Genomic DNA, 16,306 nt, shown 5'->3' on the forward strand with positions numbered 1-16,306 from the left:
TTGGTATGCTTGGGCGTTCGGCATGCTCAAGCAGCGTTCGTGGATGAGTCATGTTCCCACTGCGGGAACATGACCATCGCGGTTCTGCGGTCGAGACTCAAGGATCTTCGTAATGAAGTGAGAGTCCCCTCAACCACACCCCGATCTACCGTGCCCCCCGTGGCCGGTACTTCGGCTGGTGGTCAGGGTGACCTGAGGGTTACGGTGTGGAACAAAGCTCCGACGCTCATGCCTCGGGCCACACACCCCTCTAGCGTTCCGCAACCGTGAGTGTCCAGGCTGAAATCGATTCACATCAACCTTGGTGGCGAAATCGCACAGAGCCGCGGGGCAGGCTGCCGCCTCTTTGCATGCCATGGCGATCCTCCAGGTCTACCAGGCCAGGATCCTCAGGGACATGCACGAGGGTGGAGTTGATCCGGGGCTCTTAAATGAGCTGCGTGCCGCCACTGACCTCGCTCTCCGGGCGACGAAGGTGACCGCACGCTCCCTGGGTCAAGTGATGTCCACAAATATGGTCCAGGAGCGACATTTGTGGCTAAACCTGGCCGATATGCGGGACACAGAGCGAACACGCTTCCTTGATGCCCCCATATCCCAGGCTGGCCTCTTCGGCGGAGCGGTTGAAAACTTCGCCCAACAGTTTTCAACCGCCCAGAAGCAGACTGAGGCAATCAAACACATACTGCCCCGGCGGCCAGCTGCTGCTTCCACCCAGCCGCCGGCACAGTCGCCTCAGCCTGCTCGCTGCCGAGGACGCCCTCCTAAGGCTCCCGCCCCTCCCACCTGGTCCAAGCAGCAGCCTTCACCCGGGCCGGGTCGCGGAGGAAGCCGTAGGAAGGCATCCCAGTCCCTTCAGGCTGCCCCGCGCCCCGCTAAACGCCAGGCCAAGCGGCGCTCCTGAGACGGACGGCTCAGGGATGGGAAATTCTTTCCAGGAGATGGTAGCAGGACCACTCCTTCCCCCGGTGGAGGGCCGGGGGAGAATCCTTTGTTCAGCTGCTGGCCTCCGGGTCAGCAGCACCCTAATCTGGTCAAAGAAAGAATTAACACTCCCATCCCTGAGCCCCCAGAGATCGGTGATGTCAGTGCGCGCCACCCACGGGTCCCGCCACTCGCATCCCTCTCTGTTGCCAGCCTCCTGGCAGAGCAGACCCCAGTGGAACGTGCGTCCTTCCCTGGTCTCCTCTGTCAGGACGCAGCCGTTAACCGCACCCCCACACCGGGACGCCCAACAGCCTCCCTTGTCCGGGTCGGTAACGCTGCATCGCTGCCCCACACCGGGTACGTCTGTAGTCCGAATGACCCCGCTGGTGCAGTTCCTGGGAGCCTGGCTTCAGATTCCAGGGCTGTCCCGCTGGGTCGCAAAGACAGTCAGGCGCGGCTACGCAATTCAGTTCGCGCAGGTTCCTCCCTGTTTCCGGGGAGTCCGCTTTACTATGGTCAGGGCCAATGCCCCTGTCATGCGAGCGGAGGTTGCCACCCTACTGGCGAAGGGTGCGATCGAACCTGTCCCTCCAGCCGAGATGAAGTCCGGGTTTTACAGCCCCTACTTCATTGTACCCAAAAAGACCGGTGGGTTGAGACCAATCCTGGACCTGCGCATCTTGAACCGTTACCTTCACAAGTTTCCGTTCAAGATGTTGACAGCGAAACGCCTTTTCGAATGCGTTCGTCCCGGCGATTGGTTTGCAGCGATCGACCTGAAGGACGCCTACTTTCATGTCTCCATCCTACCTCGACACAGACCGTTCCTACGGTTTGCTTTCGAGGGGCGGGCATACCAGTACGCGGTCCTCCCATTCGGGCTATCTCTGTCCCCTCGCGTCTTTACGAAGATTGCCGAGGCAGCCCTTGCGCCCCTACGGCAGCACGGGGTTCGCATCCTGAACTACCTCGACGACTGGCTCATACTGAGTCACTCTCGAGAGCAGGTTTGCGAACACAGAGATCTGGTTCTCCACCACTTAGCCTGTCTGGGCCTTCGGGTCAACTGGGAGAAGAGCAAACTCTGCCCCGTGCAGAGGATCTCTTTTCTCGGTATGGAGATCGACTCGGTCGCCATGCGCAGTCTCTGCTGACTTGCCTCCGTCAAATCGAGAGCAAGAGTGCGGTTCCACTGAAACATTTTCAGAGGCTCCTGGGGCATATGGCATCTGCAGCCGCGGTAACGCCGCTCGGATTACTACATATGAGACCGCTTCAGCACTGGCTTTGCGATCGAGTCCCGAGATGGGCATGGCGGTCTGGCACGCTCCGGGTCCAAATAACCCGGGCCTGCTTACAGACACTCACTCCGTGGTCGAACCTCAGTTTTCTACGGACCGGCGTGTCCTTAGAACGAGTTTCCAGGCATGTTGTTGTATCAACGGATGCCTCCTCCATGGGCTGGGGTGCCATGTGCAATGGCCTTCTGCATGTCAATTGCCTCGAGTTGCTGGCAGTACGGTTCACCCTGCACCGCTTCCGAGCGTTGCTGAGGGGTCAACACGTACTTGTCCGGACAGACAACACGGCCACTGTAGCGTACATCAACCACCAGGGCGGTCTACGCTCCCGCCGTATGTCTCAACTCGCCCGCCATCTCGTTTTATGGAGTCAGAAGCACCTGAGGTCCCTTCGTGCTATCCACATCCCGGGAGAACTGAACCGTGCAGCCGACGAGCTCTCACGGATTCAGCCACTTCCTGGAGAATGGAGACTCCATCCCCAGACGGTCCAGCTGATTTGGGAACAGTTCGGCGACGCACAGGTAGATCTGTTTGCCTCCCACGACTCTTCCCACTGCAGCCTGTACTACTCCCTGACCGAGGGAACGCTCGGCACGGATGCACTGGCGCACAGCTGGCCCCAGGGCCTACGCTTATATGCGTTTCCCCCAGTGAGCCTTCTCGCACGGGTACTGTGCAAGATCAGGGAGGACAAGGAGCAGGTCATGTTGGTCGCCCCGTATTGGCACGGCCAGACCTGGTTCTCAGAACTGCTACTCCTTGCGACAGCCCCTCCCTGGCCTATCCCTCTGAGACCGGACCTCCTCTCTCAGAGACGGGGCACCCTATGGCACCCGCGTCCAGCGCTCTGGAAGCTCCACGTGTGGCCTCTAGACGGGACGCGGCAGGTTTGAGTGGCCTGCCCCCTACGGTGGCCGCCACCATCACTTCCGCTAGGGCAGAGTCTACACGACACCTCTATGCGTTGAAGTGGAACCTCTTCGTCACCTGGTGCTCTTCCCGCCAAGAAGACCCCTGGAATTGCCCGATCGGGTCCGTGCTTGAGTTTCTCAAAGAGGGGCTGGAGCGAAGGCTGTCTCCCTCCACCCTGAAAGTGTATGTGGCTGCAATATCTGCCCATCACGACCTCTTGGAAGACAAGAAGGTAAGTCAGCACGACCTGATCATCAGGTTCCTGAGGGGGGCGAGGAGACTGAATCCTCCTCGCTCTCCTCTCGTTCCCTCTTGGGACCTCTCAGTAGTCCTAAGTGCTCTGCAGAGGCCTCCCTTTGAGCCTTTGCGGTCGGTTGATATTAAGTTCCTGTCGATGAAGACGGCTCTGCTGACCGCATTGGCCTCGCTTAAGAGGGTCGGGGACCTGCAGGCTTTTTCAGTTGAAGAAGCGTGCCTAGAATTCGGGCCGGCTAACTCTCACGTGACCTTGAGACCCCGGCCTGGATATGTGCCCAAGGTTCCTACAACTCCCTTCAGAGATCAGGTAGTGAACCTGCAAGCGCTGCCTTTGGAGGAGGCAGACCCAGCCTTGGCATTGCTCTGTCCAGTACGCGCCCTCCGCGCCTACGTAGACATGACGCAGTGTTTCAGGACCTCAGATCAGCTCTTTGTCTGTTATGGTGGAGAGCGGAAGGGAAGTGCTCTCTCAAAGCAGAGGTTGTCTCACTGGATAGTGGACACCATTGTTTTGGCTTACCAGCAGCAAGGTCGACCATGTCCCCTTGGTGTGAGGGCACACTCCACCCGGAGTGTGGCCTCCTCTTGGGCTCTAGCGCATGGCGCCTCGCTAACAGACATCTGCAGAGCTGCAGGCTGGGCGACACCCAACACATTCGCCAGATTCTACCATCTCCAAGTGGAGCCAGTGTCCGACTATGTACTCGCCCCCCCCGAGGGGCCGGTAATGGACCAGGCTCTAGGTGTCTTCGCTTGCTCGCCATTCCACTCCACGGACTGGATACGTGCGATATTCACCTCAGATGAGCTCCCCGAGAGCCCTGAGCTCCTCCAGCACTGTCGACGCCGACATCAGTTCAGTCTGCCCTTTCGAGCCCAGACCCTCATGTCCGGCCAGGTGCTCCGTGTGCATGGTTCCCTCCGGCGACCCCCACACAAGTATTTCCACCGTAAGCCTCCTCAGTGAGCAGGTGTCTTTCCCTTGGCAAGCCCCTGCCACCCCTAGGGTTAAAAATCCACCTTCGGCTGGTACCCTAGAGTTTCCCATATGCAGCCCACAGCGGGTCATATGTGTACTCTCTAAGTCCTCCCCACGGGTAGGCATCTTTGGCATTCCCTCACTGGGATAGGCTTCCCAGTGTACCTTGGTAATCCTGTGATAAGTGGGAGTCCTACGGCCTTAGTGGCGGGATCTCACACTTACGCAGGGCACTGGACGACAGCTGAGTGGCGCGGTTATATTGGAACCCCCATTCGTCAGTCACAGAGTGACTGAACGAAAGGGAACGTCTCGGTTACGTATGTAACTCTCGTTCCCTGAGGAGGGAACGGAGACGTACGTTCCTCAGCCACGTCAGCTGTGCTGCTGGAACGCGGAGTTCAGATCTTGACTCCGCAGCAGATACATAATGCGATGTTGCCAGCGTACTTCCTTATATACCCACGCGGTGGGGCGGAGTTACGCATGCAAATTCCGCATGCCCATGGCATTGGCACGCCATTGGGCGCTGTTAAACACCTCGAAGGTAATTGGCTTCTAGGCGAAACCCCCATTCGTCAGTCACTAACGTACGTCTCCGTTCCCTCCTCAGGGAACGAGGGTTACATACGTAACCGAGACGTTTTATTATGATTGCTTTTATTGCAAATTATTAGTTTTTATGATTTAAATATTTTAGTGTTTTATTTCATGTTAAAATTTCAATTGGACATTTTTTATGATTTATTATGATTTATAATTTTTCATTTTTGTGATTTAATTAATTTTTGCAAGTATTTTTATTTTGATTCATTTTATTTTAAAAGGCTTTTCACATTTTTTATGATTGAATTCATATTTATTTTGTTTATTTAAAATAATTTTATGTTTTATTTTTATTTTATTTATTTTATTTATTTTAAATTTACATTTGTAATTTTTATTTATTTTTAGTAAGTGTTTATTTTAAAATTTCAATTGGACATTGTCTTGATTGATGATTTATGATTTTTTATTTTTCATTTTTATGATTTAATTTATAGTGTCTTAATTTGGTTTCATTTATTTTAAAATTATATATTTATATTTTTATGATTTAATTCATTTTTCAATTAATATTTTTTAGTGTTGTTTAGTATTTTGATTATTTTAAACTTTAACATTAAATACATTTTAATAAGTGTTTTATTTTTTATTTTATATATATATATATATATATATATATATATATATATATATATATATATATATATATATTCAACATTTATTTAATTTATTTATTTATTTTATGATTTAATTCACTTTTGCAAGTATTTTATTTTGACTCATTTAATTTTAAAAGGCTTTAATTTTAAATTGGACATTTTTATGATTTAATTCATATTTATTTTGTTTATTTTATTTCATTTTACATACGTTTTTTTATTTACTGTTAGTAAGGGTTTTAGTATGATTTAATTTAAAAAATATATATATTTTAACTTATAAAGTGAGTTAAAATAAATCATTTTAAAATAAATGCAATCAAAATAAAGTATTTTTCATTTTGTTCATTTTTAGTGTTTTAGTTTGATTTGCTTTTTATTTTAAAATGATTTATTTTTATATGTTCCATATTTTATGATTTTAATACATTTTTAGTAAGTGTTTTTATTTTAAAATTTATTTGTTTTAATTTGACATTTTTACGATTGAATTAATTTGTAAGTGTTTTATTAAGATTAATTTATTTTAAAAGTTAGAATAAATTATTTAAAAATAAAATTAATCAAAATAAAACACAAAAATGTTTTTTTGTGTTTTTATTTTGATTGCTTTTAATTAAAAAATTATTATTTTTAGATTTTATAAAAAAAATGGTTTTTCATCCTGATGTATTATAATTTTAAATTATAATTAAGTTACTTTATTATTTGATATTTTTATGATTTAATTCATTTTAATTTTGTTTTATTTTAATTTAATTTTATATGTATAATTTTTTAAATTTTAAATTTACACCTTTGTTGAAATTTTTAAATTATTTATTTTTATACTGTCCATATTTTTATCAGTAAGTGGTTTAATTTTTTATTTAATTTTCATGATTTAATTCATTCTGATAAAATAAGAGACAAAAAATGTATGATTTATTTCAATTAGAATTTTTTGTATTTAATGGATTTGTAGTAAGTGTGTGTTTGTGTCCTCTGTGTTTCAGACGTGAGTTACCACATCGCGGTGAAGACGGGGAACGTGAGCGGAGGAAGCTCAGACTCGAAAGTGTTCGTGAAGTTCTACGGCGAGAAGGGCGACACCACCCGAATGCTGCTGGTGGTGTCCGACAACAACCTGCGCAACTACTTCGAGACGGGCCGGGTGGACGTGTTCACCGTGGAGACAGCGGACATCGGGCAGGTGTGTGTGTGTGTGTGTGTGTGTGTCGAGCGCAGAGGTGGACAAAGTACACAACTCCATTACTTGAGTAAAAATACAATTGGTTAAATATTACTCCATTACAAGTGAAAGTTGTAAAGATAGATTTTTACTTAAAGGGTTAGTTCACCCAAAAATGTAAATTCTGTCATTAATGACTGAGCCTCATGTGGTCGGACACCCGTCAGACCTCCGTTCATCTTCAGACACAAATGAAGATATTTTAGTGTAAATCTGATGCTCTGAAAGGCCTCCATTGGCTCAATGCACTTTACACTCTCAAGACCCTTAAAAGACACTAAAGACTAAAGTTACAAAGTCCATCTCACTACAGCGGCTCTACAATAACTTTATGAAGACGAGAATAGTTTTTGTGCGCAAAAAACCCCCTAAATAACAACTTAGTGATGACGATTTCAAAACACGGCATCATGAAGCTTCGAAGCGTTATGAATCAGTGAGTCGATTCAGCGGTTCAAAGCGTTATGAATCAGTGAGTCGAATCAGCGGTTCAGAGCGTTATGAATCAGTGAGTCGAATCATGATTCGGAACGTCTCGGTTACGGATGTAACCCTCGTTCCCTGAGGAGGGAACGGAGACGTAACGTTAGTGACTAACGAATGGGGGTTTCGCTTAGAAGCCTATCAACTTCGAGTTTTGAGAAAACGCCCAATGGCGTGCCAATGCCATGGGGCATGCGGAATTTGCATACGTAGCTCCGCCTCACTGCGTGAGTATATAAGGAAGTACGAGGCAATATCGCATTATGTTACCTGCTTGAGGAGCCAAGACTGAACTCCTGCGTTCCAGGCAACACAGCTGATGTGGCAAGGGGACGTTACGTCTCCGTTCCCTCCTCAGGGAACGAGGGTTACATCCGTAACCGAGACGTTCCCTTTCGTTCAGTCACTACGACGTAACGTTAGTGACTAACGAATGGGGGTCCCAATATAATCCCGCCACTCAGCCGTCTTCCAGCGCCCTGCGTAAGTGTGAGTTCCCTGTCGTAAGACTAGTACGGACGAAGGACTCCCACTTAACACAGGATTACCAAGGTACACTGGGAAGCATATCCCAGTGAGGGAATGCCAAGATGCCTACCCGTGGGGAGGACTTAAGAGACACATATGACCCGGAGAGGGCTGCATATGGAAGATCTCTAGGGTACCAGCCGAAGGTGGATTTTTAACCCTAGGGGTGGCGGGGACACGCCAAGGGAAGAAACCCGCTCACTGCGGAGACTTACGGTGAAATACACATGTGGGGGTCGCCGGAGGGAACCATGCACATGGGGCACCTGGCCGGACATGAGGGTCTGGGCTCGAGAGGGCAGACTGAACTGATGTCGGCGTCGACAGTGCTGGAGGAGCTCAGGGCTCTCGGGGAGCTCACCTGAGGAAATATCGCACGTATCCAGTCCGTGGAGTGGAGTGGCGAGCAAGCGAAGACACCTGAGCCTGGCCCATCACCGGCCCCTCGGGGGGGCGAGTACATAGTCGGACACTGGCTCCACTCGGAGATTGTAGAATCTGGCGAATGTGTTGGGTGTCGCCCAGCCTGCAGCTCTGCAGATGTCTGCTAGCGAGGCGCCATGCGCTAGAGCCCAAGAGGAAGCCACACTCCGGGTGGAGTGTGCCCTCACACCAAGGGGACATGGTCGGCCTTGCTGCTGGTAAGCCAAAGCAATGGTGTCCACTATCCAGTGAGACAGCCTTTGCTTTGAGAGAGCACTTCCCTTCCGCTCTCCACCATAACAGACAAAGAGCTGGTCTGAGGTCCTGAACACTGCGTCATGTCTACGTAGGCGCGGAGAGCGCGTACTGGACAGAGCAATGCCAAGGCTGGGTCTGCCTCCTCCAAAGGCAGCGCTTGCAGGTTCACCACCTGGTCCTTGAACGGAGTGGTGGGAACCTTGGGCACATATCCAGGCCGGGGTCTCAGGATCACGTGAGAGTTAGCCGGCCCGAACTCCAGGCACGCTTCGTCAACCGAAAATGCCTGCAGGTCCCCGACCCTCTTGACTGAGGCCAATGCGGTCAGCAGAGCCGTCTTCATAGACAGAAACTTAATATCGACCGACCGCAAAGGCTCAAAGGGAGGTCTCTGCAGAGCAGTTAGTACTACTGCGAGGTCCCAAGAGGGTACGAGAGGAGAGCGAGGAGGATTCAGTCTCCTAGCTCCCCTCAGGAACCTGATGACCAGGTCGTGCTGACTTACCTTTTTGTTCTCCAAGAGATTGTGGTGGGCAGATATTGCGGCCACATATACCTTGAGGGTGGAGGGAGACAGCCTTCGCTCCAGCCCCTCTTGGAGAAACTCAAGCACGGACCCGATCGGACATTTCCAGGGGTCTTCTTGGCGGGAAGAGCACCAGGTGACGAAGAGGTTCCACTTCAACGCATAGGCATGCCGAGTGGACTCTGCCCTAGCGGAAGTGATGGTGGCGACCACCGTAGGTGGTAGGCCACTCAAACCTGCCGGGTCCCGTCTAGGAGCCACACGTGGAGGTTCCAAAGGTCGGGACGCGGGTGCCAATGGGTGCCCCGTCTCTGAGTAAGGAGGTCCGGTCTCAGAGGAATAGGCCAGGGAGGGGCTGTCGCAAGGAGAATGAGTTCGGGGAACCAGGTCCGGCCGTGCCAGTACGGGGCGACCAAAAGGACCTGCTCCTTGTCCTCCCTGATCTTGCACAGAAGCTGTGCGAGTAGGCTCACTGGGGGAAACGCATATTTGCGTAGGCCCCGCGGCCAGCTGTGCGCCAGTGCATCCGTGCCGAGCGTGCCCTCGGTCAGGGAATAATACAGGCTGCAGTGGGAAGAGTCGTGGGAGGCAAACAGGTCTACCTGTGCGTCGCCGAACTGTTCCCAAATCAGCTGAACCGTCCGGGGATGGAGTCTCCATTCTCCCGGGAGAGGCTGAAACCGCGAGAGCTCGTCGGCTGCGTGGTTCAGGACTCCCGGAATATCACGAAGGGACCTCAGGCGCTTCTGACTCCATAAGACGAGATGGCGGGCGAGTTGAGACATGCGGCGGGAGCGTAGACCGCCCTGGTGGTTGATGTACGCTACTACGGCCGTGTTGTCTGTCCGGACGAGCACATGTTGACCCTTCAGCAACGCTCGGAAGCGGTGCAGGGCGAACCGTACTGCCAGCAACTCGAGGCAATTGACATGCAGGAGGCGCTGGGGTCCTGTCCAGGAGCCCGCGGCTGCTTGTCCATTGCACATGGCACCCCAGCCCGTGGCAGAGGCATCCGTCGATACGACAACATGCCTGGAAACTCGTTCTAAGGGCACACCGGCCCGTAGAAAGCTGAGGTTCGACCACGGGGTGAGCGTCTGTAAGCAGGCCCGAGTCACTTGGATCCGGAGCGTGCCAGACTGCCATGCCCATCTCGGGACTCGATCGCGAAGCCAGTGCTGAAGCGGTCTCATATGAAGCAATCCGAGCGGCGTTACCGCGGCTGCAGATGCCATATGCCCCAGGAGCCTCTGAAAAAGTTTCAGTGGAACCGCATTCTTGCTCTCGATTTGTCGGAGGCAAGTCAGCAGAGACTGCGCGCGCTCGCTCGAAAGCTGCGCGTACATGGCGACCGAGTCGATCTCCATACCGAGAAAAGAGATCCTCTGCACTGGGCAGAGTTTGCTCTTCTCCCAGTTGACCCGAAGGCCCAGACGGGTTAAGTGGTGGAGAACCAGATCTCTGTGTCCGCAAACCTGCTCTCGAGAGTGGCCTAGTATGAGCCAGTCGTCGAGGTAGTTCAGGATGCGGACCCCGTGCTGCCAAAGGGGCGCAAGGGCTGCCTCGGCAATCTTCGTGAAGACGCGAGGGGACAGAGATAACCCGAATGGGAGAACTGCGTACTGGTATGCCCGCCCCTCGAAAGCAAACCGTAGGAACGGTCTGTGTCGAGGAAGGATGGAGACATGGAAGTAGGCGTCCTTCAGGTCGATCGCTGCAAACCAATCGTCCGGACGAACGCATTCGAAAAGGCGTTTCGCAGTCAACATCTTGAACGGAAGCCGGTGAAGGGATCGGTTCAAGATGCGAAGGTCCAGGATTGGCCGTAACCCACCGGTTTTCTTGGGTACAATGAAGTAGGGGCTGTAGAACCCCGACCTCATTTCGGCTGGAGGGACAGGCTCGATCGCACCCTTCGCCAGTAGAGTGGCAATCTCCGCACGCATGACGGGGGCATGGGCCCCGGTCACGGTATAGCGGACTCCCCTGTAACGGGGAGGAGCCTGCGCGAACTGAATCGCGTAGCCGAGCCTGACGGTCCGGGCAACCCAGCGGGACAGCCCCGGAAGCTGAAGCCAGGCTTCCAGAGACTGCACCAACGGGGTCATACGGACAGTAGGCGTACCCCGGGTGGGGCAGCGAGGCAGCGTTACCGGCGCGGACAGGGGAGGCTGTTGGGCGTCCCCGGGTCGGAGCACGGTTAGCGGCTGCGCCCTGACAGAGGAGACCAGGGAAGGACTCGCGTTCCACGGGGGTCTGCTCTGCCAGGGGGCTGGCGACAGAGAGGGACGAGAGTGGCGTGACCCGAGGGTGGCGCGCACTGCCGTCACCGATCTCTGGGGGCTCAGGGATGGGTTTGTCAGTTCTTTCTTTAACCACATTAGGGTGCTGCTGACCCGGGGGCCAGCAGCTGAACAAAAGATTCTCCCCCGGCCCTCCACCGGGGGAAGGAGCGGCCCTGCCGCCGTCTCCTGGAAAGAACTGCCCATCCCTGAGCCGTCCGCATCAGGAGCGCCGCTTAGCCTGGCGTTTCTTCGCGGGCTGCGGGGCTGGAGCGGACTGGGACGCCTTCCTGCGGCTGCCTCTGCGCGGCCCGGGTGGAGGCTGCTGCTTGGGTGGCGCAGAGGCGGAGGAAGCCGCGGGAGGACGTCCTCGGCGGCGAGCAGGCTGAGGCACCTGCGCGGGCGGTGGGGTGGAGGCAGCAGCTGACCGCCGGGGCAGGATGTATTTTATTGCCTCAGTCTGCTTCTGAGCGGCCGAGAACTGTTGGGCGAAGCTCTCGACCGCTCCGCCGAATAGCCCATCCTGTGATATGGGGGCGTCGAGGAAACGTGTTCGCTCGGCGTCGCGCATATCAGACAGGGTGAGCCATAAGTGTCTCTCCTGGACCACATTTGTGGACATCACCTGACCCAGGGAGCGCGCGGTCACCTTCGTCGCCCGGAGAGCGAGGTCGGTGGCGGCACGCAACTCATTGCTGAGCCCTGGATCAGCCCCTCTCTCGTGCATATCGCACAGCAACTTGGCTTGGTAAGCCTGAAGAGTTGCCATGGTATGCAAAGAAGCGGCGGCCTGCCCCGCAGCTCTATAGGACTTCGCCACCAGAGATGACGAAAACCTACAGGCCTTGGAGGGGTGCTTTGGGTCACCACGCCAGGACGAAGCGCTCTGTGGACACAGTTGCATCGCAACAGAACGTTCGACTGGGGGGACCCCAGTGTACCCATGAGCCGCGGCTCCATCGAGAGAGGTGAAGGCGGAAGAGGCCGCCAAACGTTCACGGGAAGACAACGGGGCCTTCCAGGAACGCGCGACCTCTTCATGCACCTCGGGGAAGAAAGGTATTGGAGGAGCGGCCGGACGGGTGTCCGAACGCGCCGCCCCCAAAAACCAATCATCCAACCGCGAACGCTCGGGCTGAGGCGGAGGGTTCCACTCCAGTCCAAGCGCTGCGGCGGCCCGAGAGAGCATGGCTGTCAATTCTGGGTCCGACTCGGGCAATGCTGGGACACCCGAAGGTGGCAGCACAGCCGAATCCTCATCCTCAGATGACTCCAGCCCACCTTGTGATGCGGCGATAGACATCACTTCCTCCTCCGCCGCGCCAAACGCCACAGTCGGGACAGCAGGAGCCGGCCCCGATGTAGACGCCTGAGCGCGGGCCGGGTCAAGTGCCTGAGAGGGGGGTGTGGGCCGAGGAACTAGCGTCGGAGCTTTATTCCACACCGTCACCCTCAGATCACCCTGGTCACCAGCCAAAGTGCCGCCTCCAGAGGAGACCGCAGATTGGGGGGGGACGGAGGGGACTCTCGTTCCGGCATCAGCACGGAATTCACGGAGTCTCGATCGTAGCACTGAGATGGCCAGGTTCCCGCAGAGAGAACATGAGTCATCCACGAGCGCTGCCTGAGCGTGCTGAAAGCCCAAACACGTCACACAGCGCTCGTGCCCGTCGAAAGAAAAAAGCGATCTACCGCACCCAGAAGTGCACGGACGAAACATCCTGAAAAGGACGCGTCACGTGCAAGCTCTTTTATGAGAGGAAACTTCACAGTCGATGCCGAAGCGCCCAGGGAAACACACACCAGCTGGATGCAGACCACTGCACAGATCAGCAGGCAGGAAGTATGCGATCACTGGAACGCGCCGTCACACCAACACCGACTGGAAAGCTGCTCGTCTCGAAGAAGCTGACAGAGTCTCAGAAGGCTGTAGGAGTGAAGAGGTAGGTACTCTTGGCTCCGAAAGCAGAAACATAATGCGATATTGCCTCGTACTTCCTTATATACTCACGCAGTGAGGCGGAGCTACGTATGCAAATTCCGCATGCCCCATGGCATTGGCACGCCATTGGGCGTTTTCTCAAAACTCGAAGTTGATAGGCTTCTAAGCGAAACCCCCATTCGTTAGTCACTAACGTTACGTCGTAGTGACTGAACGAAAGGGAACGCGTGTCAAACCGAATTGTGTCAAAACTGCTGAAATCACGTGACTTTGCCGATCCAAACTGCTGAATCGACTCACTGATTCATAACGCTCTGAACCGCTGAATCGACTCACTGATTCATAACGCTCTGAACCGCTGAATCGACTCACTGATTCATAACGCTCTGAACCGCTGAATCGACTCACTGAATCATAACGCTCTGAACCGCTGAATCGAATCACTGATTCATAACGCTCTGAACCACTGAATCGACTGACTGATTCATAACGCTCTGAACCGCTGAATCGACTCACTGATACATAACGCTCCAAACTGCTGAATCGACTCACTGATTCATAACGCTCTGAAACGCTGAATCGACTCACTGATACATAACGCTCCAAACTGCTGAATCGACTCACTGATTCATAACGCTCTGAACCGCTGAATCGACTCACTGATTCATAACGCTCTGAACCGCTGAATCGCCTCACTGATTCATAACGCTCTGAACCACTGAATCGACTGACTGATTCATAACGCTCTGAACCGCTGAATCGACTCACTGATACATAACGCTCCAAACTGCTGAATCGACTCACTGATACATAACGCTCCAAACTGCTGAATCGACTCACTGATTTATAACGCTCTGAACCGCTGAATCGACTCACTGATTCATAACGCTTCGAAGCTTCATGATGCCGTGTTTTGAAATCGTCATCTCTATATAAGTCGTTATTTAGGGTTTTTTGCGCACAAAAACTATTCTCGTCTTCATAAAGTTATTGTAGAGCCGCTGTAGTGAGATGGACTTTGTAACTTTAGTCTTTAGTGTCTTTTAAGGGTCTTGAGAGTGTAAAGTGCATTGAGCCAATGGAGGCCTTTCAGAGCATCAGATTTACACTAAAATATCTTCATTTGTGTCTGAAGATGAACGGAGGTCTGACGGGTGTCCAACCACATGAGGGTCAGTCATTAATGACAGAATTTACATTTTTGGGTGAACTAACCCTTTAAGTACAGTCCTCAAGTAAATGTTCCTGTCCACCTCTGGTCGAGCGGCTGCCGGATCTCACGGTGAACTCTTGAGATGTTGTTCTTGACGCAGATTAACCGGCTCCTGATTGGACACACCAACGAGGGCATGCGCGCCGGCTGGTTCCTGGACAGCGTCCAGATCATGGTCCCGACCCACGGCCAGCAGTACATGTTCCCCAGCCACCGCTGGCTGTGCAGAGAAGAGGCTGATGGGAAGACGGAGGTGGAGATCTACCCCAGTGAGATCCTGGACGTGGAGCAGTGTAAGCGCTCAATCACCTCTTCATCATCTCAAGAGTTCCCTTTCAAAAGCTACACTCAATGCTGCATAAGCTTATGCAAATGGGGATGTCTTTGACATAACCAGCTGTGAAAATAGTGTGAAAACACGTCAATGAAATTGACCCGGGAGGTATTTATAGCCTCGGCTGGTGACGTCATAGGCGCACCTGCTGCACGAGGCTATAAATAGATGAGCTTCAGCTGGAGCAAACCAGGTCTTTTTGTTTTCAGACCAACTCTGTGTTATGGTGTGTTACAAAGCCTCTGAGAAAAAACAAAACAAAAGAAAAATCTCTCTCTCTCTTTCAAGACTCAACTTGAGATCTTTGTTAGGAGTTAGTTTTCAACATGGCAGTGTGCAGATTTTTCTCTCTCTTTCTCATCTCTGTTACAAAGAAACATTAGTGGAAAGAGTTCTAGTTAAATCTAATCAGTTGGAAACTAGTCAGCAGAGTAAAACGCTGTATATCCATGTTCTCTTTCAAATAGAACTGGATGCGCACGTTAATTGCTGTGTGTGTTTGGGGAAGAGCATGCGGTCGCTGCATTGAGTCAGACGAGTGCGAGCATTGCAAGCCTTTACAGTTAGAATGCTTCATGCTCGTCTGGGCTACTTTCAGTCCGCACCCGTGTTCGGAGCTCTCGAATGGGTTTGTTGACGAGCAAGAGACGGGTCCGTCCCTTTCGCTTGCTCGCTCACCAGATACATGTTTCCCCGCGTGATCCCGAAGCGCGCTCCAGCGTTTCTTCGGCTCGCGCGGGGAATGATGATGAATCTCTGGGTCCGCGGACCTCGAGCAGCCGCCTGCGATCGTTCCTCACATGATAGTGAATCCATACGAGGAATTTATCGAGGTGGTTGTTCGCGCGGTGGCCAGGGCAGTTTGTCTGGTACCGTGAATGAGAGATCCCCGAACGCAGTGAGCTTGAGGTTTCTGTCTAGAAAACATTTACTTCATGTGTTTTTGTACCCTTGACTTCGACATTTTCGACTATCATGGGTGAGAAATCGCGTGGATATGTGAGAATACCCCAGGTGGGAGACGCTCACGAGCTATCTCTCGCCTGGGTCTGCATTTTCATTAAAGCGACATACCTCCCCATAAAGCCATGTAGAAAATAAACGTCGGCTGTCGTGGGCAAAGCTTATATATATGAATTATATATTGTATATTATTTTATATGGAATATATATATAATATATTATTTTATATGGAATATATATATTGTATATGATTTATATAAGAATAATAAATATAAATGGACAGGCTGGTGCTGCGCTGCACACTATGGCTGTCTTGCAGGCATATCAGGCTGACCTTCTGAAGGATTTGAGTGGTTCATTTGGTGACTCAGTTAACTCTGTAGTGGCCAGATTTAAAGGAGTGGAAGAAACATGAAGTGTTCACTCAGTTTCTTCCTCAATGCACTCAAGGGGAGGGGCTATCAGCCACAAAACCTCTCTTCAGTCCTTCAAGATTTAGGGGGGTAATAAGCAGAGTGTGGCGAGTCGCGCTCTCCCT

At 51.9% G+C, this 16,306-nt stretch overlaps 1 protein-coding gene across 1 annotated transcript in view; it reads left to right on the forward strand.

The window, feature by feature from the left end:
- loxhd1b (lipoxygenase homology PLAT domains 1b) overlaps positions 1-16,306 on the forward strand; it is a gene marked incomplete at both ends in the record, with an annotated part of 110,063 nt that overhangs the window by 34,819 nt on the left and 58,938 nt on the right. Inside the window, 2 exons of the mRNA XM_079826292.1 lie at positions 6,581-6,777; positions 14,572-14,764. Coding sequence (XP_079682418.1) covers positions 6,581-6,777; positions 14,572-14,764 — 390 coding nt within the window. The remainder of the gene's footprint in view (positions 1-6,580; positions 6,778-14,571; positions 14,765-16,306) is intronic.

The sequence above is a fragment of the Gobio gobio genome (assembly GCF_949357685.1).
Source record: "Gobio gobio genome assembly, chromosome: 10".
NCBI classification, from domain to species: Eukaryota; Metazoa; Chordata; class Actinopteri; order Cypriniformes; family Gobionidae; genus Gobio; species Gobio gobio.